Source organism: Rhododendron vialii, chromosome 13a (genome assembly GCF_030253575.1).
Source record: "Rhododendron vialii isolate Sample 1 chromosome 13a, ASM3025357v1".
In the NCBI taxonomy this organism is placed as follows: Eukaryota; Viridiplantae; Streptophyta; class Magnoliopsida; order Ericales; family Ericaceae; genus Rhododendron; species Rhododendron vialii.
The window spans coordinates 19,368,348-19,396,017 of record NC_080569.1 but is presented as its reverse complement, the minus strand read 5'-3'; the positions used below and the strand labels follow the sequence as shown (position 1 = coordinate 19,396,017).

The 27,670-nt window shown below is 39.7% G+C and overlaps 3 protein-coding genes across 7 annotated transcripts; 1 reads left to right on the top strand and 2 right to left on the bottom strand.

Moving 5' to 3' along the window:
* Window positions 1-1,204: 1,204 nt before the first annotated feature.
* LOC131315204 (uncharacterized) lies at window positions 1,205-21,499 on the top strand. Of its 4 annotated transcripts, none has more exons than XM_058344327.1 (4): window positions 1,205-1,224; window positions 12,758-12,855; window positions 12,951-13,088; window positions 20,896-21,059. In XM_058344327.1, exons 2-4 carry the CDS (start codon window positions 12,765-12,767, stop codon window positions 21,042-21,044), a joined length of 378 nt encoding a protein of 125 aa, XP_058200310.1. In that variant the 5' UTR covers window positions 1,205-1,224; window positions 12,758-12,764; the 3' UTR covers window positions 21,045-21,059. The 4 variants fall into 4 exon arrangements, with proteins under 4 accessions (XP_058200310.1, XP_058200311.1, XP_058200312.1 ...); XM_058344328.1 differs by having other exon boundaries at window positions 1,206-1,228; XM_058344329.1 differs by lacking the exons at window positions 1,205-1,224; window positions 20,896-21,059 and adding an exon at window positions 21,225-21,499 and having other exon boundaries at window positions 12,621-12,855.
* LOC131315203 (uncharacterized) lies at window positions 1,263-7,873 on the bottom strand. 2 transcript variants are annotated; one of them, XM_058344324.1, is made up of 7 exons: window positions 6,219-7,873; window positions 5,189-5,676; window positions 3,729-4,337; window positions 3,064-3,607; window positions 2,791-2,944; window positions 1,840-1,930; window positions 1,263-1,711 (listed from the first exon to the last, which is right to left on the bottom strand). In XM_058344324.1, the coding sequence occupies exons 1-7, from the start codon at window positions 7,452-7,454 to the stop codon at window positions 1,591-1,593; spliced, it is 3,243 nt and encodes a 1,080-aa protein (XP_058200307.1). In that variant the 5' UTR covers window positions 7,455-7,873; the 3' UTR covers window positions 1,263-1,590. The 2 variants fall into 2 exon arrangements, with proteins under 2 accessions (XP_058200307.1, XP_058200308.1); XM_058344325.1 differs by lacking the exons at window positions 1,263-1,711; window positions 1,840-1,930 and having other exon boundaries at window positions 2,842-2,965; window positions 6,219-7,872.
* A 477-nt stretch (window positions 21,500-21,976) lies between the features above and the next one.
* LOC131315202 (LRR receptor-like serine/threonine-protein kinase GSO1) lies at window positions 21,977-26,721 on the bottom strand. The gene is made up of 2 exons (XM_058344323.1): window positions 22,526-26,721; window positions 21,977-22,435 (listed from the first exon to the last, which is right to left on the bottom strand). Exons 1-2 carry the CDS (start codon window positions 25,908-25,910, stop codon window positions 22,065-22,067), a joined length of 3,756 nt encoding a protein of 1,251 aa, XP_058200306.1. The 5' UTR covers window positions 25,911-26,721; the 3' UTR covers window positions 21,977-22,064.
* Window positions 26,722-27,670: the final 949 nt, after the last annotated feature.

Here is a 27,670-nt window from a genome sequence, read left to right as displayed (position 1 = left end):
GTAGCTAAACTGCTACATTGAAAAATCAACAGACTAGAAGTGAGAGACCACAACTCTTTTCGAGCAAACATTGAGACATTCAACCAAACCCTTAAGTTTTGGTCTCAATTTACTTACTGGTAAATGATTATAAATAGCATAGTCACTATTTCTCACTAGCAGAGGAGTCAAACATACTCTAGATTCTCCATCCAAATCACACTGATATTCCCAGAGTGAAGTTAACCCATAGTCCAAGATCTCCCCCACCAACTAAAAACATTCGCAGCACAATATATCAAAAAGTTGCAGTTCTCGAACTTACAAAGAAATCCTATGTTTTGGGATTCTCAATGGGCACCACCATTTTTAGACACGAAAAGACAAAACCCGTAGTTTGTTTTCCAATGACAAAGGCCTTGGAAAAGAGGACTAGCTCACTGCTTCACAAGAGAACTCTAACAACCTTTTATCAATATAAATCTAAGTCCTAACTTTTTAACTTGTTTAGCCTAATGGGTAATAAGGGCCATAAAGCTTGTGCTTGCACCGTCATTGGCAATGCAATCTGCAATCAAACCCAACACATTTGTGATTCTGATTTAGTACAGTACACCAGCAATAATACAGCACATGACGATTGAAACACTTTGACGTGGGGATTTCTCTTCTTCATCATGTAATGAGGCACATGCCAATAGTTAAAAGAAGTGAGAGATCCAAAACTGAATCGGTATCATGTTTATGGCCTCATGTGCTTGTGAATCGGGAGTACATTTTTTCGGCGTGTTTGTTTTAACTTAGCTGGCTATTGGACAATTCCTATGCCTTAATAGAGACGCTATGAGTAACAAGTACTTACGTAATTTCTGGAAGCGTTCAACAAGAAAGAAACGCAGGAGCTCCTATTTCCAGACAACACATTCAAAATTTCTTGGATTAGAAGATTCACAAGGTGTAGGTTTCTATTGTTTTCTCAGTTCCCTCTCTATGATTCCCAGACTAGCCTCATCTTGTGCATGAAAAGTCTTATGGTTTTCATTTGTTGAAAGTCCAAGGGAGTGTGTACTTCACGGCATATAATTCTTGTGAAACTCTCGTTTGTGCCCATATTGAATTTGCATTTTGATACCTTTCTTGTAACTTGGATTTGACTTTACTTTTGTCATCTTTTGCTTTCACCATTATTCCTTGCTATCACTTATACTTTATGTCTTACGGGGGGGAGAGAGAGAGAGAGAGAGAGAGAGAGAGAGAGAGAGAGTCTTTGGTACAAAGGAAATTGGTGGTATCATTGCAACCAAATGAGGATAAATATAATCTTGTCACAAGTAATAAGTACAAGGCTGAAAGGGAGCATTTAGCATATAATGATTCCCCTATGGACAAATCAACAAATACTTATGTCAGTGGAGAAGGATCACTCATTGGTTAATATGGCATTGTATAAAGTAATTAATTGAATGAAACTTAAAATCACCTAACCATGAAAATAGGAACAAAAAAAAAAAAAAGAACAAGAAGAAAAAAATATGTATTTTAACTTGTGTCTCAGTGAATAAGAGTTATATTAGAGACGGTCCTCTGAGCAAGAACTCGTTCACGTTTCCTCTATGAATCATTAGCATATGCTCGAACAACATCCACTATTGGAGCTCGGCATATTGGACATGTTCCACTACTCCATTGCAGCTCATGGGCGCACTTGAAACAGGTGCACATGTGCCCACATCTGGAAGAAAAAAAAAAAAAACAATATGTGAAAGTCTGAGTATTTATGTCCATTGCTACTGCTGAACATGTCAAATGATCTCAGACAAATTCATGAAGTAAAGCTTGGCTTCTAAAACAAGTATGTACCTGTACAGAAGAGAATCGACTTGCATTTCGTAGCAAACACAACATCTTTTTCTTGGACCCTTGTTGAGTGACTCCTTTATAACCCTTCTAGCTGCATCCATTAGCACAAGTGTGAGAAATTCAGAAAGGGCATGTAAAGTTAATAAGAAAGCCACTTTTTCTTGAGACAAAAGATTCTTGTATTCATGAGCACCTGATTTCTCATACATAGCTTGCAAATATGACCAACATAATTGAGTTCCACTATTATATATATACAGATGGAATATGGTAAAGGGATGATGTGTACTCATATGATTTTATTATTGTTTCAGCAAGTGTTACGTTCTCCATTTAGGTTATGAATTTGTTGTGTATCTGGCATTGGCAGTTCTACAATTGATAGCATCTTCTAGCATATGTTGTTCACCAACCAACATTTCTAAATCTAGTTTGAAGACTTTTGGTGGATTTTGAGGATATCAGATGCTAGTGCATTCAACAGCATATTCAAGTCGATATCCTTTCAGTTGAAAAAGAAGATAAATTGTGTTGTCATTGTTTTAGGCAATGTTACATGCACCGTTCTAGATATATAAAATACCGTGTTGAACTTATAAAATAAAAAAGGTACTATGTTGGGCACACGACACTCGGATTAGAGATGATCCATGTCCAAACCTATTAGTTATACATTCACCTAACAAGCATATTTTGCAATTTGGATTTACCACACTGTGCATAGAACTCCTACATTATGCATGAAATTTCCCAAGGCACCACATAAATACAGTTTTTTTAATCTAGAATGGAAACTTTTTGTATGCTATGGTATATGGATATTATGGCGTTTCCCGTGTCCTAAAAATGAAAATTACATAATTACGACACTCGAACACATACACATACCCAAGTACTCTATTCCATGTAACATAGAATTTAGGGATTGAGGTATATTTTCTTCAAGCTTACCTGAGCGACTTACAGCATCTGCAACCTCATGCTTAATGGAGCGTTGCAATTTTGACTGCATACTCACACAACTCTTTATAGATTTTCGAAGCTCAGACATCTCATGTTGGAGTTGCACCATGTGCCCTTTCAAATCATATATGAGTTCCATTTCCTATTGGACATTCAAAATTGTCTATTGACCGTAAAGTAAAGAGCTTATCCAACATAACTTGAGTAGTGAGATATTAAAAAAAAAAGCAAGCAAGAAGAAGACAGGAAAAAGGCACTTACAATTGAAGAAGGATTGGTGAAAGAAGAGCAGAGTCGAGTGCCTGGATAAGAAGCCTGAGAAGATTGAGATTGTCCGGATGACTGAGATGCAACTTGAGCCGAATCATCACTGATTTCATGATCACCATCATGACTCCATGTTCTCACACCGTTTGCAACTTGATCCACATAGTCACCAACTTCACTATATTGGCGCGTAAGTGGGCTCTCTTCATCATCATCATCATCTTCTTCTTCTTCTTTTTCTTCTTTGTCATCGTCTTCATCATCCTGTTCTTCTTCATTTTCTTGGTCTTCATCCATGTCTTGTTCCTCATCTTCTTGATTTTCTTCAATGTCTTGTTCTTCATCTTCTTGATGACTGCTCACTGTATGTGCTTGCCTTTGCGTTTGAGACAACATTAGTTGTTCTAGTCTATTACGGAAACCATCCTCTTCTCCTTGCTCATTTCCAATTGATTGTGGAAGTCTTTCAGCTCGAGAGATCATCAACTGGTCCATTGTATCTTTTAAATTACTTGAAAGAAAAGTTGATACACTTCTCCTACACGCACAAATTCCAAAGTTAATGATGGATTATATTCTTGAAGCCTAAATTATCAATATAATATGGAAGAAACAGATAAAATAGTACAAGAAAGAAATCAGAGAAATAGCTGGTTTACCTTTCAAGGAGTTGGCGTATATCTCCATTGTCTAGGTAAGGATCAAGCATCTCCTGGTACCTTGCTTCCCTGAGACCTTCCCAATCACTCCTTGGGCGAGAAATGTCCATTATCCAATCATTATTGGTTTCTATAATCTGCTGGCTATTGGCCTTTTGTTCGTCCCACTCACTCCATGGGCGTGAAACAACACTTATCCAGTCCTGATCAGTTCCTTCTAGCTGCTGATCATCGGACTCTTGTTCTTGCCAATCACAATTTATCATGTCTTTGTTTGTTGTTTGCTTTGGGTTACTGGTCTCTTGCTCTTCGGCACTCACATCCTCTTCCCAGCCATTTGAAGCTGTCAATGACACTGCAGCATAATCTTTTGAGTCTAAATTACAAACCTCATCTCTTATCCCTTGCCGTAGAGCATATGAACTTGGACTAGCTTCTTTGTGAACATCTTCCATCGAGCATGATTCTAAATTCTCATGAGGTTGAGGCTCCTCCATGACTTGATTGGAGGAAAAAGAATTCTTCATTTCTTTAGTGTTATTTACCACAACTCCAAGCGGCGTTTTTGGATTAGATGCATCTTTCTCAACTTGTATGTCAAATTTCTCCCTGAATTGAATCCAAAGGTCATATCAGTGAAAAATTTAAAAGTCAGCTTGGGTTCCATTAGAACAAAACTCTACAACATCTGTCGAAATATTTTTTTTAAACTAAACCAACCCTCTTATGTTTAGTAAATGGCTGTCAAGCAGGCTTGTTATGGGAAAGTGATTGCTGAAAAAGCTTTACGAACTCATCTCGTGAATAGATTACACAATTGGAACTTTCATTGGTGAGTTATCTTACTTTGTTTTCCATTGTACACACTTTTTTCTATACAAATCTTTACTTCCAAATAGATAAAGAAGCTGGATGGTTGTTATTTCATTAGAGGTACTACAAGCAATACATAACAATGATATAATTTGTATAAATAAGCAATCTGCAATCCAATAAAGACCATAGCAAAGTCATATCATTTATATTTGAATACGTTATATCTAGTGATATATGTTAGAAACTCCCAAACTTGAGAATGCAGAAATTCCATATAGGCGACTCATTGAAAGTTAACTTTTTTCCTAAGCCATATTGTAGAAGGATCTGGAAGCTCTTTCGTCATCATGTTACTAAGAGTTGAAGGTATGATTTCAGAAATCTATTCCTAGAATTCTCTTACAACTCCCAACCATATTCTGAAACAATTCTGTTTTACATATTCTATTATGCACAAGCATTCAAATGTGAGCAAAACACACACACCCCTTTGAAGCTATAGCTTCACAAAAAGGAATTGCAAGGTCTAAACAAGCACCAAAAACTTTTTCAACAGATATCCTTCGAGAAAGCATGAATGCGGTAATCAATATTTTGTCAAGCTACATGCAAACTGGTGCTTATCAAAATAGAAAGATTGTTACCTTAGAAGCACTACTGCTGAAGGTTGTCTAGTTCGGCTTGCTTCCGAACTTGTCAAATGCGATTGTTGTCTATCTGCGACTGCTGCGTCACCCTGTGCAGTTTCTAAGTCCCTGACTTCTTTCGAAAATGAATGCTGCTGATTCCCAACAGTTGCTTCAGAATGGGAATGTTGTTGAGGCCCAACAGTTGCTTCTTCACAACCCCCAAAACGCTGTTGAGCCCCAACTCCTTCATGACATAAATTTGTTTCATCATTAGTATCTCCTCCATGGCATGAAATCTGTTGAGGCCGAAATTCCGTGGCATGTGAATGCCATGGAGCCTCAACGGCAACTTCACAATGTGAATGTTGTTGAGCCCCCTCAACTACACCTGAATGTGAATGCTGTTGTTGAGCACCAATTGGTGCTTCTTGGCGTAAATTCTGCCGATGAAGATCATATCTCACTTCTGCTTCACGTCGTAGGAATCTAAGGCGAAGCAATGACTGCATTTTTTATAGCAAAAGTAAAAAAATAAATAAAACAATGGTGGTCAAGAAATAATTTGTACTCCTAAAACCGCTTTTGAAGATAAGAGACATGAAAAGAAATGATCTTCATAAATGGATTTATTAGTGAATATATCTACACTCAACTTGCCTACAGATCTTTTCAGTGGATAGTGTTAGCCCCAATTTTGACTTTCCTAGGAATCCCAACTGTCCCAATGTTGACTATCTTGGCCTCCTCTATGTAAGGTTCAAGACTGTTCTTGTGTGGTCAAACCATAATTTGGATCCCCTACAGATATTGGAGTAATATTGGAGTAATAAAGAACACATTTCTTCTTCGTTTTATGGTCTTATTGATTATTTTTTGTTGGCATTTCCTAAATTAATATATACACACACACACTATGATTGTCGCATTGTATATGCAGCAATGAAAATATTAAAATAGCGATGACAAACTTTTTACTCTTTTTTTTTAAATAAGCAAATAAGCAATGATTAACCAAACGGGCTGTTAAAAGAGAAAACAACCCAACCTGAATGCGGCCTCTATGAGAGAACTTCGACACTGCTCGACGCTCCACAAGGCGGTCGAGCTCCCTGTGCCTGTCGCGCTCCAGCTGCATTAGCAAATCGTTGAACGCCTGACGCCCTCTAAGTCGCGGTGAGCTCACAACCGGCGACGAGAAACAACCCCTCTGTTCCCCTATCTGATCTGATACCACAGTTCGCAACCGAGGCAACGACGGTTCAAACTGATGAGGAGAAGCAAAGGAAGAAGAAACAGAGCTCCCCTGCTCATTCTTCCAGGACACTAAACAACCCTGCATCTGATTCTCCGAAGTCAACTTCCTGATCACATCGGCCACCCTCACCCTCTCGCTTTCTCCCCCGTCCGTCGAGTCCCGTCCCCCTTGCACCGATGGGGAACCACTTAGAACCGTCCTGTCCGATTCCCAATCCATAAACGAGTCCTCTGTCATCATGGAAGGGGTGTCGAACCTTTCGTCCACCAATTCGTCAAATGCTTCAGACCTATTTGATTGGACCAAAACGCCCAATAAATTGGTATTTCCCTCTTGGTTCGTGTCATTCAGAGGCGGAACATTTTCGGAATTGCTTTTGCTGGTGAAAACAGGGGACAAAGCCGCGGCATTGTGACTGTTGTTACTTTTTCTATTTTGATTCAATGACGTTTCTGTGAAGCCTCTCCATCTCTGAACAAGAGATGAAACCCCACCCAGGTTCGAGATTTCGACAAAGGTATCCGATTGGGTCGGAGAATTCTCTCTCTGTTTGCAATTTGGGCTGTCGATATAAGCAACCATGTCTCGAGCTTTTGCCCACCGTTCGAGGACTCGAGTGTGTTTTTTGCTATTAGGGGACAAAAACTCATTGTTGTTGTTGTCGGGATTTCTGACCCAACTACCTGAATTAAGGGAATTCTCATCTGGGGATGAATTAGAAATGCAGGTTTGTAGGAGGTAATCTTTGAGGCTTTTCTGGAAAGTGTTGGTGAATTGGTCTCGTCGATTGTGATCACGGAGAATGCAGAAAGGGGCAGAGGAGGCAATTTCGACCTGCGAAGATGCCATTTTCGATAGGGAGAATCTAATTGGGAATATTGAATTCAATGGTTTCTCAAGGAAAGGGATGAAAAGATCAAGAAACCCATATGATTGAAATGGGTGTAGATGTTGAAAAGGAACGGAAAATCCGATTGAAACTAAAGAGATAAGACACACAATACATGTCAAGCCAATTTCTAACATTCATAACCTACCCACATCTTTCTCTCTCCCTCTAGAATGTGGGAACTTTCTGAGGAAAAAACTGAACAAGAAGAGGAGAACCAATGGTTTTTAGGGGGTACGGAAACAGAGAAATAAGGACTCTTTTATTGGGCTTTTAAAGGCGCCAACTGCTTTGCTGGGGCAGAGGCCCTTTTGGCATTCTATCGCCTATATTTAGAGCTCTTCTTTTATGACAGAAAAAAGAGCTGGCATAAGTTGTGTATAAGGAACAGTTTGGGTGTATGGTCATAAAAAAAAAAAAGCAGAGGAAAGACAACAGAGTAGTATCTTAGAGAGGACGAAAGCAGAGAGGAGAGGGTGATGAACTTGCACATGTCAGATGAATACAATTGATTGAGTAATTCTCGCAGTTTGGTGAGAGAGAGAGAGAGATGTGTTGGATTTGAAGTTTTGGACCGTTGAGAACGTAAGGCCGATATTCAATAGTATACGTGGCCGCGTCGTTCCGTGTCAAAAATAAATTTATAAAAACTTGGAGTTAACTACTACTCCATAGAATAGTGGTTAAAGGCCGGGTGTCGATCCTCAGGGACAGTATGGCTAATTTACGCTAAATTCGATTAACTTCTAGATTAATTCAGACATAAAAAGTTGGATTGATTTGATTTTGAGAACTGATTAAATAAAGAAAACAATTAAAGTAAGAGTTTGAAAGTTGATGGGAAAAAGATCTAGGATTTCGAATTCACTCTGACCACGTAACAACGATATACATAGGCTAGGTTTAATTATTCGAATCAGAAGGGATTATCGCTAGGACTTGTAAACCCTTTCGATAATCGTCAAGAAAATAATTGCGTTGTTAAAAGGCATAGACTATCCCATAGCACGGACCGTCGTCTCAGTAGCACGGTCAGGCCGCCTAACGGCACGATCCGTCTTACAAGCATAATCTATCTTAGAACTTCAATCACAATCGATGAAAACCATTATATAACTCGTATCTGAAAGTGCGCATACAAATACTCAATAGATTAAAACCATTAAAAATCATTCCGTTTGATCAAAACAAAATGGGTTCTTAGTTATACAATCGATCTGAATAATAAACCAAATCTATACATATACAAAGTTACTTGGCACAAGACTTCATCTTCCCCCTAGAGAATGGAGTTTAGCCGGCCATCAAACCGAAGTCCTTGTCATCCTGTTTCTCGAACACGGCTGAAAGCTGCCACGGCCGAGAGCTCCCACGTCCCAACACTCACGCCTCATGTCAATAGCATCATACTTTATAGCGTAGGGTTTTAAGCCATGAATTACATTAAGGCCCTTTGGACTTTTGGATAATAATAGATTAATCATGCAACTTTTAGACAATTTGCATTATGACCCCAAGCTTCTTTTAATCTTTTTATTACTCAACCCAATTTGCACGTTTTTCGCACGCATCAGTCTTTAAGGCCTGCAAACACCATAAAACACTAAAACGCATCAAGTAACAAGGTAAACGGATAAACAAGGTGTAAATTAGAGGGAATAAATAGGTGCTTTTCAGCACCTATCACACCCCCCAACTTACACTTTGCTAGTCCTCGAGCAAATAAAATAAAATGCAACTAAAGAAAACAAATAAAAATGGATAGTTCTTTTAAACCCCCGGGTGGCCCCGGTAGGACGACTGAAGTCTCGTGAGAGTTTTCAGTAGTGATCACCCACAAAACACCATGAATCCCCTTACACGGAAACCACAACCTGCAAGTAACTCATCAGTCTCATTGCACAAGTATATTAGGCAACACCAGTTCAAAAGTATATTAGGCAACACCAGTTCAAAATGCTATCAAGACATGCATATAAACCATGGCACCTAATTTAGCTCATACTTTATAGTGTAGGGTTTTAAGTCATGAATTACATTAAGGCCCTTTGGACTTTGGGTAATAATAGATTAATCATGCAACTTTTAGACAATTTGCATTATGACCCTAAGCTTCTTTTAATCTTCTTATTACTCAACCCAATTTGCACGTTTTTCGCACACATCAGTCTTTAAGGCCTGCAAACACCATAAAACACTAAAACACGTCAAGTGTCAAGTAACAAGGTAAACGGATAAACAAGGCGTAAATTAGAGGGAATAAATAGGTGCTTTTCAGCACCTATCAATACGCTAAGTTTAGCGGTAAAGCCAACTGATTTGGAGGTTTTTCACTGCCTTTTAGGAAAGGCAAAATTACTTTTTGGTTATTAAGTGCACGGCCATGATGACTTTGCAAATTTACGATCCAGATCAAAGTTGTCAAATCCGTTCCATACCGGCCGGTACGTACCGTACCGGTGTGTAAACGGAACGCAAAAAGTCATGTTCCGTTCCGGTTAAAATACCGGCCTGTTTCGGCCAATACCGGGTGTACCGGACAATACCGGCCTGTTCCGGATGTTTTCCGGCGTTCCGGCCGGTACAAAATTACCCTCTCTCTTTTTTTTTTTTTTTTTTTTACATTTTATTTATGTTTATACTTAAAATATGGTAGATATATATTAAATATATATATAAAATATTAATTGCGGTAAATCCGGAACGGTACCGGAATACAGCTCGGTACCGGTACGTACCATTCCAGTAGTGAAAACGGTACGCTGGCCAGTACGGTATTGACAACTTTGATCCAGATGGGTCCAGTTATAATATATCAGTATATCTTTAAGGTAGCCGCACGTACTGACCAGACAAAAAGAAAGTGGGTTTCCATCGATTATTTCCTTTTTCTTTTTTTGTCAAACGAGAAATGAAATTTCATCATAAATAAAGCTTACGAATAAGAACTACTCCTTGTCTTCCAGTAGCTGAAATTTAATACAATACGCCATAAAAAGATAAACTAGACGATGAAAGAGATGCAATTTGGTGCCACGAGCGAGCAAGTCAGTGCATTTGTTAGTCTCTGGCGTGATTTCCTTGATCAGGGGATGACCCATTTCCGACCTGCAAATGATGATCAAGTTATAAAGATGCTGATCATGTGAATCCGCATTGAGCAGTTGGATAGCATTGGTGGGATCCATTTCAGTTTCCATCGTTAGAATGTTTCATTGCTTAAGCAATTGGAGGTTGTTAGATTAAGTTTTTAGAATAGTTGGTGGTTAACAAACTAATAGAGGTCGTGGCAAAAGGACCAGATTTCAGATTTCTGTTGTTAAGCTAGAGAAAGCCCCAAGTTTGCATGAAAAGCCAGTTAGCCAAATTCCCTTCCAATCTCATATTAGGCCTCCAACACTAGTTTTTTAATTGTGTACATGTTCTTCCACGACACTACCATCAACGTTGAGTTTGAAAGTGCATATTCGGGGAGATTTCTATCCAATTTGAATTTTTCTGGGTTGACGAAAGGGTTGGTTGAATGATATATTCCCATTCAATTCTTTTAGATAATATGATGATGATAGAGATGGCCAGTTTTATTATCAAGGGGTTGTGGGCTATTTTGGTGTATGATGGAGTTTCTATGGAGCCAAATATGCCAACAAGAAAGGAAGAATATAACTTCCAGCATGCCCCTGAGTTTTGCGCGGGGTAAGGAATTTGTCTTTAAGCCAAGTAGCAATATCAGTGGTAAAGGAGGGGTTTAGAGTCGTGGGGATAAGAAGTTGGTTCCAGAAGTTATGGACAAAAGGACAGTCACGGAGCCACGGAGACAGTGAAGAGTGGTTTCCTCGTGCGATTGGCACACAGGGCTCGTATTTTGATGCGTGATACCGCGAATAACAGGGTTATCGAGTGTGTTGAGACGTTATTGAATGGCTTGCTAGATAAAGTGTTGGATTTTTGGAGGAGATGAGGCAAGATTGGTTGGACAATTTTCCAAATAGGGAGGGCTTCCAGACGATAGTGTCTGGAAGGGATTACATGGCGCTTATAATGGTGCAAGGGACGGACGCAGGAAGCTCAAAAGGAGATTTTGCTAAAATTCCAGGAGTTGTGAATCTTACAGGTCATTGACATTGCCTCTTGTTATTCATTTTTTTTTTTTAATTTTTGCTTGACGTTACGCTTTGTGAACTACATTATTGTAATTAGCTTGGTAAACGAACCATGTTTCTCGAGAGCAACTACACTATTGTAATTAGAGCTATAAAAGAAGGATTGGGAGATGCTGCCAAGCAGAGGTGCTTGGCAGCGGTGCCGAGCGCATCTCGGCCGTCCAAAAGTGTTTTGGACGGCCCGGATGTAAAGGTACCGAGTTATTCGTTTAGTAATTGTAAAGGTACCGGGTCCATAAAAGAACCAAGTTATTCGAGAGCAGCTCGAGCTTCAACTGCAATTGGTTCATTCGTTTAGTAAATGAGTCAAACTTGAATTAGTCGTAACTCAGCTCATATATACAAGCTCGGATTGCCTAATACTCGATCCGAACTTGAGTTCTTACATATTAATTGAGCTTGAACTCACTCAATTTTAAACAAGCTAAGTTTAAACAACTGGTTATGTTTGGTTGAGAGTTTAGTTTAGTTTAGTTTTGGTAGTGGGTGGAGAGAGAAATAGAGTAATGATTGAATATAGGGGTAATGATTAGAGAGAGATGAAAAAGTAATAATTGAAAAAATAAAGTAATAATTGGAGAAAGAAATAAAGTAATGATTGAAAACAAAACTAAAATTAAAACTAAACCTTTAACCGAACAAAGCTGACTCTACTCGGTTTCATTCGTAATTGTAACGTTATGTGGAAAATTACAATTTAAGTAGGATTTTCTTTAGCAAAATGGGACTTATATTTCGAAACAAATTTCTGGGTCAACTATCTTTAGAGTTGGTCGAGTACTTGGGTTTGGGTAACAACCCTGCTAACCACACAGACATATGTATGTGCAGATTGTACACAGATTTTATTATAGGATCCACCATGAGTTCCACACAAATGATTCGAGATGTTTATTAAATGTAAATTTTTTTTCCAGGGTCACTGCGAAAATCAACTCAATCTAATATCTATAAGTGCTCGATCCAATCATCTAAATTTTCATTCAGATTCTCGGATAATGAAAAGTTAGATGTTAAGATCGAGCACCTATAGGTATCGGATTGAACTAATCTTTTGCAAAAAACCTTGAAAAATGTTTTATATTTAATGAATGACTTAAATCATTTATGTGAGATCCATGCTGAGCCCCATATTAAAATTTGTGCACAAATTGCATGTGTAGACAGATTTATTGGTGCGTCAAATATCCAAATTGGTTATTGGTGGATCGGCCGGTGCGGACACAACTCCACACTGAATCACCAACCAAATCAAGACGCGCACAGAGAGAGAGAGAAGAGGAAATGCCGGCGAGCGCGACAGTGATCGGAGCCCTACTGGGACTGGGCACCCAGATGTACTCCAATGCCCTCCGCAAACTCCCTTACATGAGGCGTAATCTCCTCAATTCTCGATTTATTGTCCTACGTTTAAATCGATTCTTCTCCGCTTCGTTTTCCGTGTGTAAGTTTTAGTGTTTGTGTGTTCAGATCCGTGGGAGCACGTGTTGGGCATGGGATTGGGGGTGGTGTTTGTGAACCAGTTGGTGAAGTGGGACGCTAAGCTTCAGGAAGACCTAGACAAGATGCTTGAGAAGGCTAAAGCTGCCAACGAGCGCCGTTACTTTGGTCAGTTTTTTAATCAAATTATTATGTGATTCCATTTTTTTGTTTGTATGTTTATTTATCTTGCTTCCGCTACTGCTGCTGCTATTTAGGGATTCTTGTTGTTTGAGGGTTAATATTCGCTCCTGTGATTTTCTCCAACCATCATCGTATATGAACACTCCAGAATTTTTTCTTGTATGGTGGGTGTAGATGAATGTAGAAAAAGTTTATGTGAAGTTTGAAATATTTTTTCGCACTTTAAGAACAAATGTGTTTGAAAGATACAGTACAATTCTGCAAACGTGAGAGCGACAAAGGAGCAGTAAAGAAGGGATAAGAGTGAGGCGAAGGAGTCATTATAGAATGTTGGGAAGAAGAATAGCGGAGAACATGAGAAACATACAATGAGGAGAGAAGAACATAGCGGAATGAACAGGAAGGGAAAACTTAATTCAATGACTCATTTGTTACGCTCAAGTCATGGTCTCCACCCAAATCACTTAATAAGCAGGCATGCCTATTTATCAAAACATTAAACCATGAAGAAAACATTACGGTAATAGAAGTTGACTAGGTGCTAGTTGTGAAAGTACTCCAATTGATGTAGCTCAAGTTGACGAAACACTCTCTCAGGCTCTCAGCCACAATAGCATTCAAATTGAACTAGGGAAGGCAAGGCACACCCCAAGCACCTTGTGCCACCCCAGTCAAGGCAAATTCAACAAGGCGCAGGGTAGGCGCAAGAAGCGACAAAAGGCGAGAAGGCGACATGCGCAAAAAAAGCGCGCTTCTTCTGGTTCCCTGAGTTGATTTCCAGCATATTCTAGCACGAAATCACTGGTTTGAGTGCTGAAATTCCAAAATCGAGCATGAAATCACCGATTGCAGCTTCCAAAAAAGGCAGATCGAGGTTTGAAACTTTGATTCAAGTGCCGAAATGGTTACTCAACCTCAGGTATGACAGATTCGAGTTTGAAACAGGGATGGGTATCATTGAAATCACCAGGTAAAGGCTCGAAACAGTGATTCGAGGCTGTGTTGAGTGCGAAAAGCTGGGTCGAGTGTGAAACAGAGATTCGATGCTCTCTCCCTATTTTATACGTATATGCATTTATATATAGCTCCTAGACCCAGTTTTGCACTTTTTGCCCTATACTTATAAAGTATATTTTGGTTTGACACTCAATTGTTATCCTCTAATTGTTTAGTATTTCAGTTTTACCTCTAAGAAACATAAACATTATGTTATTCTATGTTTTTTCGCATAGGTGCGCCTTGCTTCAAAAAGGCGCGCGCCTTGCCTTGCGCCTCTCGCCTCAGGGCCAACAGGACTTTGTGCCTCGGTGCGCCTTTCGCCCTTAACAACTATGGGAATAACTAATCTGCCAACTAATCAATTAAATTAACTAACTTAATCACTATTAATCCCTTGGCCAACTGCCACTCATCTTTAGTTGAAATGCACATCCTCCAGCTCATCAAAAGCCCACGAATCCACTTGGGGCTTCTACCAATTCCTAGGCCAAAGCAAGGCAACCCATATTCAGTGGCGTAACACCAACACATGTATTTGTAGCACCTCTCGCTATCCCCTCCACTTCTCAAACCCTAGCTCCCCCCTCCCTCTCTCTCTCAGGGGAAGCTCTTCCTATTATATTTGTTCGCTATATGTATATGTATTTTCTACCCTAGATTTTGATGAAGTCAAATGATCGTTTCTTTGCTAGGATTGGAATATGAACTTGAATTTGACCCTAGATGAATATACAATGGGTTCACTTAGAGATAATGATGATGATATGGTTGAGTTTCATTATCGGTAAAATCAAGAATGGAATTCATTTTACTTAGTTGAATCTCATCATTATTATCTCCAAATGAACCAATTGTATATTCAACTGTGGTAAATTTCAAGTTCGTATTCCAACCCTAGCAAAGAAACTATCGTTTGACTTCATCAAAATCTGGTGTAGAAAATAACGCTGTCCAAACCGACACGTGGGGAGAAAGTACATATATGTATATCGAACAAATACACTAGAAAGAGCATTGATAATGATAGAGGGAGAAGTGGAGGGAATAGCGAGAGGTGCAACTAATGCATGTATTGATGTTACGCCACTGAATATGGGTGGTAGTTGGCATTTTAGCTGAAGATATGTGGTAGTTGGCAAAGGGATTAATAGGGATTAAGTTAGTTAATTTAATTGATTAGTTGGGGGATTATTTAGGCTTACTCTCCTATTTATACTCTAAGAAGCACGGATACGGATACGATACGGGTACGCAGATACATGATTTTTTCAAAAAGAAGGATACCATACGTTGAGGGATACGTTGAATATGTAAATAAAAATTATATTATATATAATTTTTAATTCCTAAAATTTCATTAATGATTAAAGTTTTCCATTACACAAGTTCACTATTTCACATGCCGAGAGATATTTACAAATAGTTATATATATATATTATATATTTCCATACACTTGAGAGAGAGAGAGAGATGAGAGATGATAGACGAGAGACAAGAGAGAGACAAGAGACTTACAAGGTTCTCGAGAGAAAGGATATCGTTGGTGTGTTTCTGGTGCCGATTGGTGGAGGGAAAAGAAAATATAGTCCTACTTGCAATTTTAACCCATACATTTACCCTCACGCGTATCCAAAATGTATTCAAGCGTATCTAACATGTATCTGCGCGTATCTAACATATCGGGATACCAAGAAATAATTCTAAAAGCATGATACTTTAAAAAAACCGTATCGGATACGTATCCGAAGAGTATCCGCACGTATCCGAAACGTATCGGGCTACCAAAAAATAATTCTAAAAGCAGCGTATCGGATATGTATCCGGAGAGCATCCGAGAGTATCGGTATCCGATACGGAGACGATACGTGATGCGGAGGCCAAAATAGAGTATCCGTGCTTCATAGTTTATACTAGTAGGTGTCCGAAGGGTATCCACAATGGCATAATAAAAAATGGATAGCCAAACGTTGCCACATCAGCTTTTGATTATCCATTTAAGAGATTGCTAAGGTTAGCAATGTAGAGGTCCACCATAATATAATCAAAATTGGATAACAAAAACTTGCCACATTACCTTTTCAAATTACAAAAAATTAAAAAATGTGAACATAGAAAATAATTTTTCAAAAATTAGTTTTGAAACTAATAAAACTATTTATTAGAAATAGAAAATAATTTTTGAAATTTATTTTTTAAAAAAAAAGTTTTTGTGCATCGATAGTTTTTGAAAAAATAGTTTTATATAGCAAAAGGTTTTGAAAAAACCGATTTTGAAAAAAAGAACAATTATTTTTGGTATAAAAACTGTATTTTTAGTCTCTTTTTTTTTTAAAAATATCTATGATGCATGGATATGTACACGGACACGAGAATTCTAAAAAAATAGAGACACGAACACGGCGGGGGACAAGCCACGTGTATATTTATATATATTTAAGTAATAGAAGTTTGACCCCCAAAAATTTGTAAAAAATTATAGTTGGACCCCTGCAATTTAAAAAAAATTACAGTTTGACCACCACCGTGTCCATCGGTGTCCCCCCGTGTCCCAGCCGCGTCCCCCTCAAAAATTTAAATTAAATTATTGGACACGCGTCATGGCATGTCAGATGTCCCCGTGTCCGGACATTGTGACACTTCGACCTCTAAATGTGTCGGTGCTTCATAGGAAAATATTGTTGAGAGAGAGAGAGAGAGAGAGAGAGAGAGAGGAAAATGAAGGAGAGATAACGTTTTCTTGTAATGATGAGTATATTTGATTGAGAATATGTGGGGTTCACTAAATTTTGGTATTGGCGAATAGTTGCTAGTTTTGATTATCCAAAGCCCAAAATTTGATTATTTCTAAGGAGGTTGCTAAGTTTGATTATACTATTGTGAGCGACCAACATTGTTAACTTTAGAAACCTATTACTTTTGATTATGCCATTATGGATACTCTAACAATGAGAAAATTATTTAGAGTGGAGACCAAGCGAAGGCATACTTGGAAACCTAGACTATAAGAAAATAGAAATCATATCCTACCATAACTAAATTAGGAATGTGCAAAACAAGTAGCACTAAATAAGATCTAATGAAATACTCCATAACTGAATATTTCTTCTTTTTTGAGTTGATATAATCCAATTGCTCCAAGAAATCCTCTGTAACTTGTTGTACATCAGTCCCCTCTACTTGGAGAGAACTCGACTCAAGTTCAAATCTGGATAGAGCAGTCCTTCAGCAAAGTATTCGAACAAATCAGCAACATTAAAAATCTTTGAAATTGTCATATCCTCGAGGAGATTAATCATGCAAGCATTGCCATTAATCTTATTAAGGACCTTATATGGACCATACTTCCTTGGTTCCAGCCCGTAATAGGTACCCACGAGAAACCTCTCTTTCCGGAAAAAGACCATCACAAAATTACCCTCTTTGAAAACTTTGACACGCCTATTCTTGTCAGTAGCTTCTTTGTACATGGCATTTTTCTCTATCAACTTCTTTTTTTACCTCCTATTATACTGCCTGAACCTACTTAGCCATGGCCTCTACTTCAACCAATGTTTTCAAAGGCAATTCCGGGCCTCACCTGCCTCGAGGCAAGGCACAACAAAAATGCCTCTGGGCATTGATTCTTGGGCAGAGAACCATAAAAGCGTTTGCCTATCCATCCGAGGCATTCAGAGGTGTACACTTTTCACACCTTTTTGCCCCATCCATTGGAGGTGAACACCTCAGAAGCGTTGGTCTTTTTCTTTTCGTTACTAGGAGTGGGTTCATTTAAAGTTGTTGGGCAAAGACGCGGGGTATTCATGATTTGTGAGACGACTTAGAGTGCTTTTGAAAGTTGGACCTATTAATGCACTATGAATACCAAAGATAAAGGTGATTTCTGAGTGGCACTATGAACTATGAATTGCGCTATTGTATGCAAAGTCGGCTTGTGGCAGTGCATGATCCCATTGTTTTGGTTTGTCCATGCAAATGCTTCGAATTAAGTTTCCCAAGGACTGATTAGTCACCTCTATTTGACCCTCTGGAGGTGTGTGGTAGAACTCACTTTACTGAAGTGTCAAACTTCTTCCCTAGAGTCTCCCAAAAGTGGCTAAGGAACTTCAAATCATGATCAGAAGTTATGGATTCAGGTACGTCATGCAAGTGCACAATGTCTCGAATGACCAATCTAGACACATGAGATGGGTCTGATGTCTTTCGGCAAGGGATATAGCTGCGGAGGATTTCTTGGAACAACTGAACCGTTTCAAGTCAATGAAGAAATGATCACTTTTGAAGTATTTTATTTTGGAAGCTTTTTTTGGAAATAGTATTATTAGGATCTTACTTAGTGTTACTTGTTGGGAGATTTGGTGATAGGTCCACTATAGAGATTTCATTAGCCCACAAGTCCACCAATTAGTTTTGTAAGCCCACAAGTTCACTAACTTAAACCCTAGGATACCCTATGAAAGTTCTTAAAACCCTGAACTCCATGAAAGTGCCTAAACCACTAAAACCCTATAATAGAAAAGTGCACCCTAAAACCCTATGAAAGTGCCTAAACCCTAGGGTACCCTACCCTATAATAGGAAAGTACACCCTAAAACCTTATGAAAATGTCTAAACCCTAGGGTATCCTACCCTACCATAGGCCCCTACCCTAGGGAGTGGACTGGGCTATTATGAACTTTTTAAATTGGACTTGACACCTTACAAAACTAATAGGTGGACTTGTGGGCTTATGAAATTTACATAATGGACCTGAGATCAATTTTTTATTACTTGTTTTGCACATTCCTAAATTAGTGTTGGTAAGATTTGATTTATATTTCCTTTATCTTATATTCTTTGTTTCCAAGTACGGCTTTGCTTGGTCTCCACTCTAAGTAATTTCCTTATTGTTAGGATGCCTACTAGCATAAATAAGGATGTAAGCCTAAGGGCAAATTCAATCTCTCATTCAATAAAAATTCTAGAGTTTCTCTCTTTTTCCTTGTGGATTTCAAGTAGTACTCGGGGCGTCGAGTGTTTTATCTCTTAGGTAGAACACTATCTAGCCTTCGTGTTTATTCCACTGTGTCCAGTGGTATCAGAGCAAGGATTCTCCTGGCTCAATGGCACAAAACGAAGGAGTAAGGCCCCGTTCCGGTTTCCCTTCTTTTTCTAAAAGTTCTTTTTTTCCAATTTTCAAACTCAAATATAATTAAAATGAAAAATTATTTTTTCATTTTTTTTGCACCGTATAAAAGATTTCAATGAGATCTATCAAACAAGATCCGTATTGGTAGAAAATTATTTGCGTAAACACATGATTTTTGAGCTTGAAATTCCCTTCTTTTACAAAAAGTTCTTTTTTCAAGAATGTGGAACACCCTCTAAACCCTATTGACGGTGATCGTGGGGTAGATTCCTCATGGGAAGTGATCGGGAGACGACAATATACACATTGAAGAGTGCATTGATTGGATCTCTGAGGTGGAGAGCTTCTTTGGAATGATGGAGGCTCCTGAACCACAAATGGTGAAGATGGTCGCTTACAAGTGGGACCAGTCACAGAGGAACTGATAACGGCAAGGAAATGATCCAATCTGAACATGGCGAAGGATGAAACAACTCCTTGTAGATAGGTTCTGCTGCCTGACTATGAGCAATATATGTTCTACTCTTATCAGAACGGCTTGCAAGGCTCTAGGTCTGTATTGGATTATACGGGCGAATTTACTCGCCTTGTAGATGATAATAATTTGAATGATTCAGGGGGACAATAGGTAGCCAGATATCTGAATGGGTTGAAGCCGACAATTAGAGAGAGGATTGGGTTGCAAACTTGCAAGTATTGTGGTCCGTAGATGAAGCCCATAACATGGCTCTCGAAGCCGACATATTCAGGGTACTGCAAGAACCATACTGAAACTCCTTTCCCGACTTTTGAAAAGGCAAAGTGAATTCAATCAGCAGCTCCAACAAACCAACCTAAGGGTGGGACTAATCAAGGAACAAATTCTGCCAACAGAGATGTGACAAGAAATCTAAATCCTCATGCCAACGAACAACTAACAAGTGCTACAGTTGTGGCAAACAAGGCCATCATTATAACAATTGTTCAGAACGTAAGCCGGTGAATCTAATATAAGGACATAGAAATCAAATCTTACCAAAACTAAATTAGGAATATGCAAAACAAGTAGCACTGAATGAGATCTCCAAATAAATAATACTATTCCTAAATAAAAGCTTCCAAATAAAATACTTCATAATTTGATTATTTCTTCTTTGACTTGATATGGTCCAATCGCACCAAGAAATCCTCCTGAACTTGTTGAAATTGTTTAAAGCTGCAGTTCTCGTCTACTTCCCATAACTCGACAAGCAAACAGATCGTTGACCGTAGTGGAGGTGATCTGTTTGTTGTCTCGCTGACAATTATCTTTAGCAATTTTGGACAACTTCCTCTGGTGAAATTTGTGTAACATTTCCCAAATAGGAATTTTTCTAGAGCCGCCTCTATAAGAACCACCTCTGCGATTGTTGTTTATACTTCTAGAGCCACATCTTCGAGAGCCGACGAAGCCCCATCCCATCATTCTAAAACTTTTCTTCCCAACCATATTATCTCAGCGCCCCAGAGATGGTTCTGATAGCACCATTTCTTCATTCCATGATCTGTAGAAACCTATTCTCTAAAGTTGCAAGGACAAAATCGGAGGTTTTACATCCACCCTGAGCTTACTTGCTTCTCACACCTTCTACGTCCTGATAATATATACTTCACGTTTCTTAACTTCTTCTTTTTCTTCCTTATTGCAGAGTTGACACGTGCACTTCTGTTCTCATTTTCACTTAGCCATGGCACAAAAATGCTTGAATATGTTTCTTTGATACTGGCATTTGGTGTAATCTTATTACAGATTACGGTTTGTCAAATATTTGGTTTTGTTCGGATTGTAGCATTCTGAAGTTTGATTTTGTGGTGTTTCGTCTTCTGTACTTCGTACAGGTTGGCTAGTATTTTTATCAGTAGAGATGAATTGGTTCATAAATTTCCATCGTCTATCCTAGTACCATTTGTGTTTTCAAATCCTTTGTTTCTCTTTTGACTTTCTCTTCTGAATGGATTGCGACTTTTTTAACTGCAGAAGATGAGGATTAGGCGATTAGCAATTGGGTGGTGTGAAATGAAGCATCTTGAGACGTGTCATTCACTTTCCTGAGAACGTGGCTTGTAAACCAGATTATACTTGGGTTGTAGACTCTTATTTGATTAAACTATCTTTTGTTCTTTGTTTATGAGGTTGTTTGAACTCCTGCTCACTGTTGGCATTTCGGAGCACATACTTTGAACTGGTTTGTACCTCAATAAATGTTATTGTTGAAAGCAATAGATGCTTCGATGCAACCCCCTTTTCAATTATGCACATTGGTATATGCTGGTTTTCTTTGCCTCATCAGTTATACGCAAGAATGGTGCCTCATCAGTTATACGCAAGAATGGTGCTGTACTGAGCAACTCTGTATTGTCGAGGACTCAGTAACTTGACATAACTAAGCTTGTTTAGTGGTGACTCACGCATGGTAGGCAAGTGATAGCGTACTAGCCTTTTTATCTTTTGGCCTAAAATGAGCTTATTTGACATATATTGTCGGCTAATATGTCTATTGGCCACTAAAGTGATACCACTAATTCAAAGATTACCAAAAATTTGCATGAATCCAAAACTGATGGTATGAAACTGCCCCCGTGACACTGGAAGGTGTGATCAATGCCTTTGATTCTTACAACAGGCCATGTTTCATTTGATTTTCTTACTCCTTCGTTTGTGAAATCAACAAGGAATCTGAGCAATGAGTAGAGTCTTTAGTTCTAAGACATTTAGCAAAACAAGATAGGAAACAGAGAAGTTGGTTGTGTTGACTGTTCTCTTTATTCACACAATATGCTTGAATACAATTTTCCGAAACTAATTTGATTTCATTGACTATGCATATGGATCTAGACCTGTCTTCTCAGAATACAACACTCTATCGTTAAATACATGGAGGAGGAGATCGCATGCTTTCCGGGAGGATGGCCTCTCTGCTGGGGCAGTTTTTGTGCACTGCAGTGCTATTTCCAGAACTTGGTACGCAGCACATTCTTCATAGGGCATCAATGGCTTCAGCGCAGGATCTATTAGCTCCTCACGGTCAGTTCCTTGCATTTCGATGCGTGTCTCAACCCATCGTACCATATCCATGTCCACACCAAAAGTTCCATCGGTAGGCATTCTTCCACTAACAAGCTCCATCAAGACAATACCCATGCTGTAAACATCGCTCTTCTCTGTTCCCTTTAAAGAATAGGCATACTCTGAACCGAACCAAAAAATTTGTTAGAAATACCAAATATCGAAAAATGAATCTGTCAATGACATTCAAAGGTAGAAATCAGTTTCGTTACCTGGAGCGATATAACCATAGGATCCAGCAAACCATGAGTTTGATTCAGTATTTACTGAGTCGCAATTCTCTACGAGCGCTTTTGCTAACCCAAAATCCCCCAAGTGTGCCTCCATGTTAGAGTCCAGCAATATGTTGCTGGATTTAATGTCTCTGTGAATGATCTTAGGCACGCAATCATGGTGGAGGTACTCCACTCCCTGAGCTAATCCCACTGCTATCCTGAGCCTTGGTTCCCAATCAAGGGTCTTCTTCTTCTTCCCGTTCACTGGTTGCTGATGAAGCCAATCCCATACACTTCCATTCTCCATGTACTCGTATATCAAAAGATTTGAGCCTCCCCCTTTGTTGCTGCAGTATCCCAATAGCTTCATAAGGTGCCTGTGCCTTATCCTCCCAAGCGTCTTAACTTCTCTCGCAAAGCTTTTATCCAGCAGAAGATCACCTTTCCTTGGTATCTTTTTAACTGCCACTGTCTCTCCAGTGATCAAATCAGCTTTGTATACAGTTCCAGACCCGCCTGACCCAACAATGAAGTTATCGCTCAGATTGTTTGTAGCTACCATAATATCTTCCCATCTGAAATCCCGCTTGACAGTACCGTTTCGGAAGAGAGGTCGTTTCTGCACTTGGGATGAACTGGAAGAGTAACTGTTCACTTCACTGGCTCTCCTAAAGGATTCTCCTCGCTTGTGCTTGAAGATGAAGGCAACCCCTATTATCAATAGAGCAATCGCAGCTATAGTTGAAATAGCTGAAATCACTACCACTGCTGTTTCTCTTAGACCGGACTGCTGATTCCTGTACTTGGTGTTTTTGCAGTGTTCAAGAGGGGCTCCGCAGAGATGTGAGTTTCCTGCAAATGCCTCCGGTGGCCAGTGTGAGAACTGCTTGTCCAGTTTGCCTTGAAGATCATTGTAGGAGAGGTTAAGCCTGCCCAAACTACTCATTGCACTGACTTGTGGAGGGATTTCCCCCACCAGTTGATTGTGAGATAGGTCGAGAGTTTCGAGTTTCGACAGTGTTCCGATAGAAGGTGGGATTTTGCCAGTGAGGTGGTTATTGCTGAGGTCTAGAATGCTTTGAAGATTGTGGAGCTGTCCAATCTCAATTGGTATTTCCCCACTGAAACTGTTGCCGGAGAGTCGAAGTTCATAAAGCTTGCTTAACTCGCCTATGGTAGGGGGGATGGATCCCGAAAAGTAGTTATGTTCGAGATTAAGGACATTAAGGGATGCAAGTTTCCCAATCCCAGGAGAGAGAGTTCCGTTGAGCGAATTTTCACTAAGAGAAAGCACCAGAAGATTGGTGGCATTGAATAATTCAATGGGAAGAATCCCAGAAAACTGATTGGATGAGAGCTTCAACTCACCCAACTGAGGCAAACTACCCAACCACAACGGAATCGGTCCCGAGAGATGATTGTTGTTTAGGTCAAGGTGGGTTAGTTTCTTGCACAAAGAAAGTGCTGCAGGAATAGATCCAGTGAGAGAATTCCCAGAAATATCCAACAGAGATAATTCCCGGATTTCTCCCAATGTCCAAGGGATTTTCCCAATGAACTTATTGTTTCCTAATCTCAACCTTTCGAGCAAAGGCGAATTTCCGATCTCAGGAGGAATTTCATCAGCAAATGCGTTGTTTGTGACATCAAAAGAAAGAAAAGAAGTAGAGGTACAAAGGGGAGCTATACTACCCTTGAATCTATTGTTTGATAGATTTATTCTTGTCAAGTTTGCAATATTTGTTAATTCAATGGGGAGATTACCTTCTAGAGAATTGTTGTAAAGCATGAGCTGTTGTAAAGCTTGGAGGTACCCAAATGTTGGTGGGATTTCGCCAGAGAGACGATTATCAGCCAAGTCAAGGATATTCAGTTGATGGCAGTTGCCCAAAGTGGTGGGAATTTCGCCTGAGAGATCATTTTCTCTCAGGTGAAGGAAATTCAGTTCCTTCAGCATTCCCATGGTAGTTGGGATGTTCCCTGTGAAATGATTTCCGTAGAAGTCAATCATTTGCAAGCTGGAGCAGTTTCCAATCTCCATAGGGATGTCCCCTGAGAATTGATTTTCATAGAGAAACAGAGTCTGAAGATTTCCAAGCATTCCAATCTCTTTAGGCAGATTTCCTTCCAAATTGTTATGAAACAGCCCCAGTGTCTGGAGATTACTGAGGTTTGCTATCAATGGAGATATCGAACCAGCCAAGGTGTTATTGTGGAGCAGGAGATCAGTTAAATCAACTAACTGATAAATCTCCACTGGAATTGAGCCATTGAGTGTGTTGTTGGACAAATCAAGCTGCAACAATGACTGGCACTCACTCAATTCCACTGGTATTTCTCCAGAAAATTGGTTTTCGGACAACATTACATGCTGCAAATTGGTTGTGTTTGAGCATATAGTTCTTGGTAAACCACCAGAAAGATTGTTGCTTGACAAGACCAAGTAAACAAGCTGACCCATTTCCCCAAACTCCTCTGGGATTTCGCCACTGAGCTTGTTCGAGGATAAATCAAGATTCTGAAGATTGCCCAATTTTCCCAATGACTTTGGGATCAAACCATCCAGCTGATTCCCCATGAAGTTGAGATAAACGAGTTGACTCAGGTCACCAATCTGGTCCGGAATCTCGCCAGAGAGTGAGTTGTTGGCGAGGTTAAGAAGCTGTAGATTCATGAGTTGACCCAACTCTGATGGGATTGACCCGTTGAGTCCATTGACAGCAGCAGTGAAAACAAGCAGGCTAGAACAGTTCCCCAACACACCCGGAATGGGACCCACCAGTTGGTTTTGCTGCAAAATCAAATTCTGAAGCTGGGAAAGGTTCCCAAGCTCCGGAGGTATGGGCCCAGTGAGACTGCAAGAGGCCAACCCAAGAACGGCCAAGTTTACCAGATTGCCAAACGTGGCCGGAAGTGGGCCGGTGAGCCCATTGTCGCCGATGCGGAGGATTTGGAGGTTTGAAAGCGAGCCGAGTTGAGTCGGGATGGGACCGGAGAGTTGGTTGGAAAAGAGGAGCAGGGATTCCAAAGAAGAAAGGTTAGAGAGAGTTGGTGGAATGGGACCAATGAGTTGATTAGAGGAAAGATCAAGGTGGAGTAGGTCGTAAAGACGGCCGAGTGCTGGTGGGATTGACCCGCCGAGTGACGAATCGGAAAGGTTGAGACCCACCACCAGTCCACCAGTAGAGCAGGAAATGCCTGTCCATGAACAGAAACTTGGGTTGTACTTCGCCCAGTCAGAGAGTACCTTTTGTGGGTCTTTGAAAGACTCTTTCACCTCTAAAAGGGTCTTTAGATCAGTCGATGAGTCTGAATCACATGAAACGATGCAAATCAAGAGGACTAGAAGAAGAAGAGAGAAAAACCCTTTCACAGGAGTCATTTTCTAATCTTCTAGGGTTGAAGTGAGAGAAAGAAGATGGAACAAGGTCTCAAGGACACATGAAGAGAGAAGAGAGGGTTAACATGAATAGTATTTGGCCTCTTTTTGTCTGATGTTTTTGCATGGAAAGGAATAGGATGAAGATGAGTTGATTTGTTTTGTGGGCATTTAAAAGGAAATTGATGATTGCAGAGTTGAGAGGATGGTGGTTAGTCTTGGGCGGTGGGGAGAAGACGCGGGGTTTGAGAGTACTGTGCATGTAGCTCTGTGGTTTTGACAGTGCTGCTGCTGCTGCATGCAGTAGTAGTAGTTATTATGGGTGTACATGTTTGGGTCGGAAGTTTTTGGGGAATTGTAGAGGCTTTTAATGGACCCTTGAAATAAGCGACAGCAAAGAGATAAAGTGTGTGATCGAGTATGAGAGTTGTGTGCTAGTAGTATTATTAATCTATTAATGACACCACCGAACTACTGTTCCATTGGGAGGGGAGGGGGTGATGCAGGAATAAGTGAACAGTTGGAGAGAGAGAGGGAGAGTGTGTGTGTGTGTTTAATAAAGGTAGAAGTGACAGAGGTCAACAAGGGGTAGAGAACCTTTTTTTAAAAACCAATGTTTAGTAACCAATTGCATGTACGAGAGAGAATACAAAAAGGCTAATTTTCTTATTCAGTTTCATTGGTACATGCTTAATCATTATGGGACCCGATCTACCCGTCCACTAAATAAGGCAGACTCTATTAAAGTCAGAGTAAAGACGTGTATACATTAGTCTCATGGGAGTTAACAGAGCTCATGAAGACCGAAGTCGCCTGCAGTTTATATATATTGGTTTCTATACTAATACTAATACTCCTAATAAAAGTGGGGTATGATCGATGAATAGAGATATGGGGCACGGTGACATAGTATACAGGAGAAGATATATACACAGTGGTTGAATGACCGACAAGGGGATGATGAGAATGAGGTTTTCGTGGGTTTGCTTGTTTTCATGGTGTGTTTGTTAGCTCAATACGACTTACTTTTACTCCCTCCCTCCCTCCCTACCTACTCAGAAAGAGATCGGTTGGATTCCCAGTTTTGGCTCTACTTCTGGAAATTCATTTACTTGGAAGGAACAAGTTGTTAAGGGCGTGTTTGATAGCCGGATTGGGGCTTGGGATGGGACTCCGAAAGTGAAGTGTAGTTCAAGAAGTGTGTTTGATTGGATTTTTATCCCATGGATTACAAATCCCATGGGAATACCAATCCACCCATTTGATGGGATTAGTCAACCCATGGGGGGGGGGGGGGGGGGGGGGGGGGTGTTATTACGAATCCCATCCCCATGGGATTGAGCAAAATCAGTTTAAAAACTCACCTCAATCCCAATCCCAATCCTAATTTTAGCCAAAACAAACATGTTATTTACAATCCCACCTCATTCTCAATTCCAATCCCAATCCTAATCATGTGCAAAGCAAACATGAATAAATGATTTATCCCCTCATTAATAATCCCACCTCATTCTCAATCCCAATCCTAATCCCACCTCATTACGAATCCCCCTAAAACGAAATCTGCAATCAAACACGCCCTAAGTCTTATATTACCTAGTCAACTCAGTCCCCTATACACCCCACGTATGCAACCCAACTTTCTACTACTATTTTTTTTTTTTTATCTTTTCTTGACCGAAACTTCCTGCCCAATTAATCATTTTCAAATCATTGCCTTTTAAAAATGAAATCAAGGCTTTTTATATATATACTAGTACTGT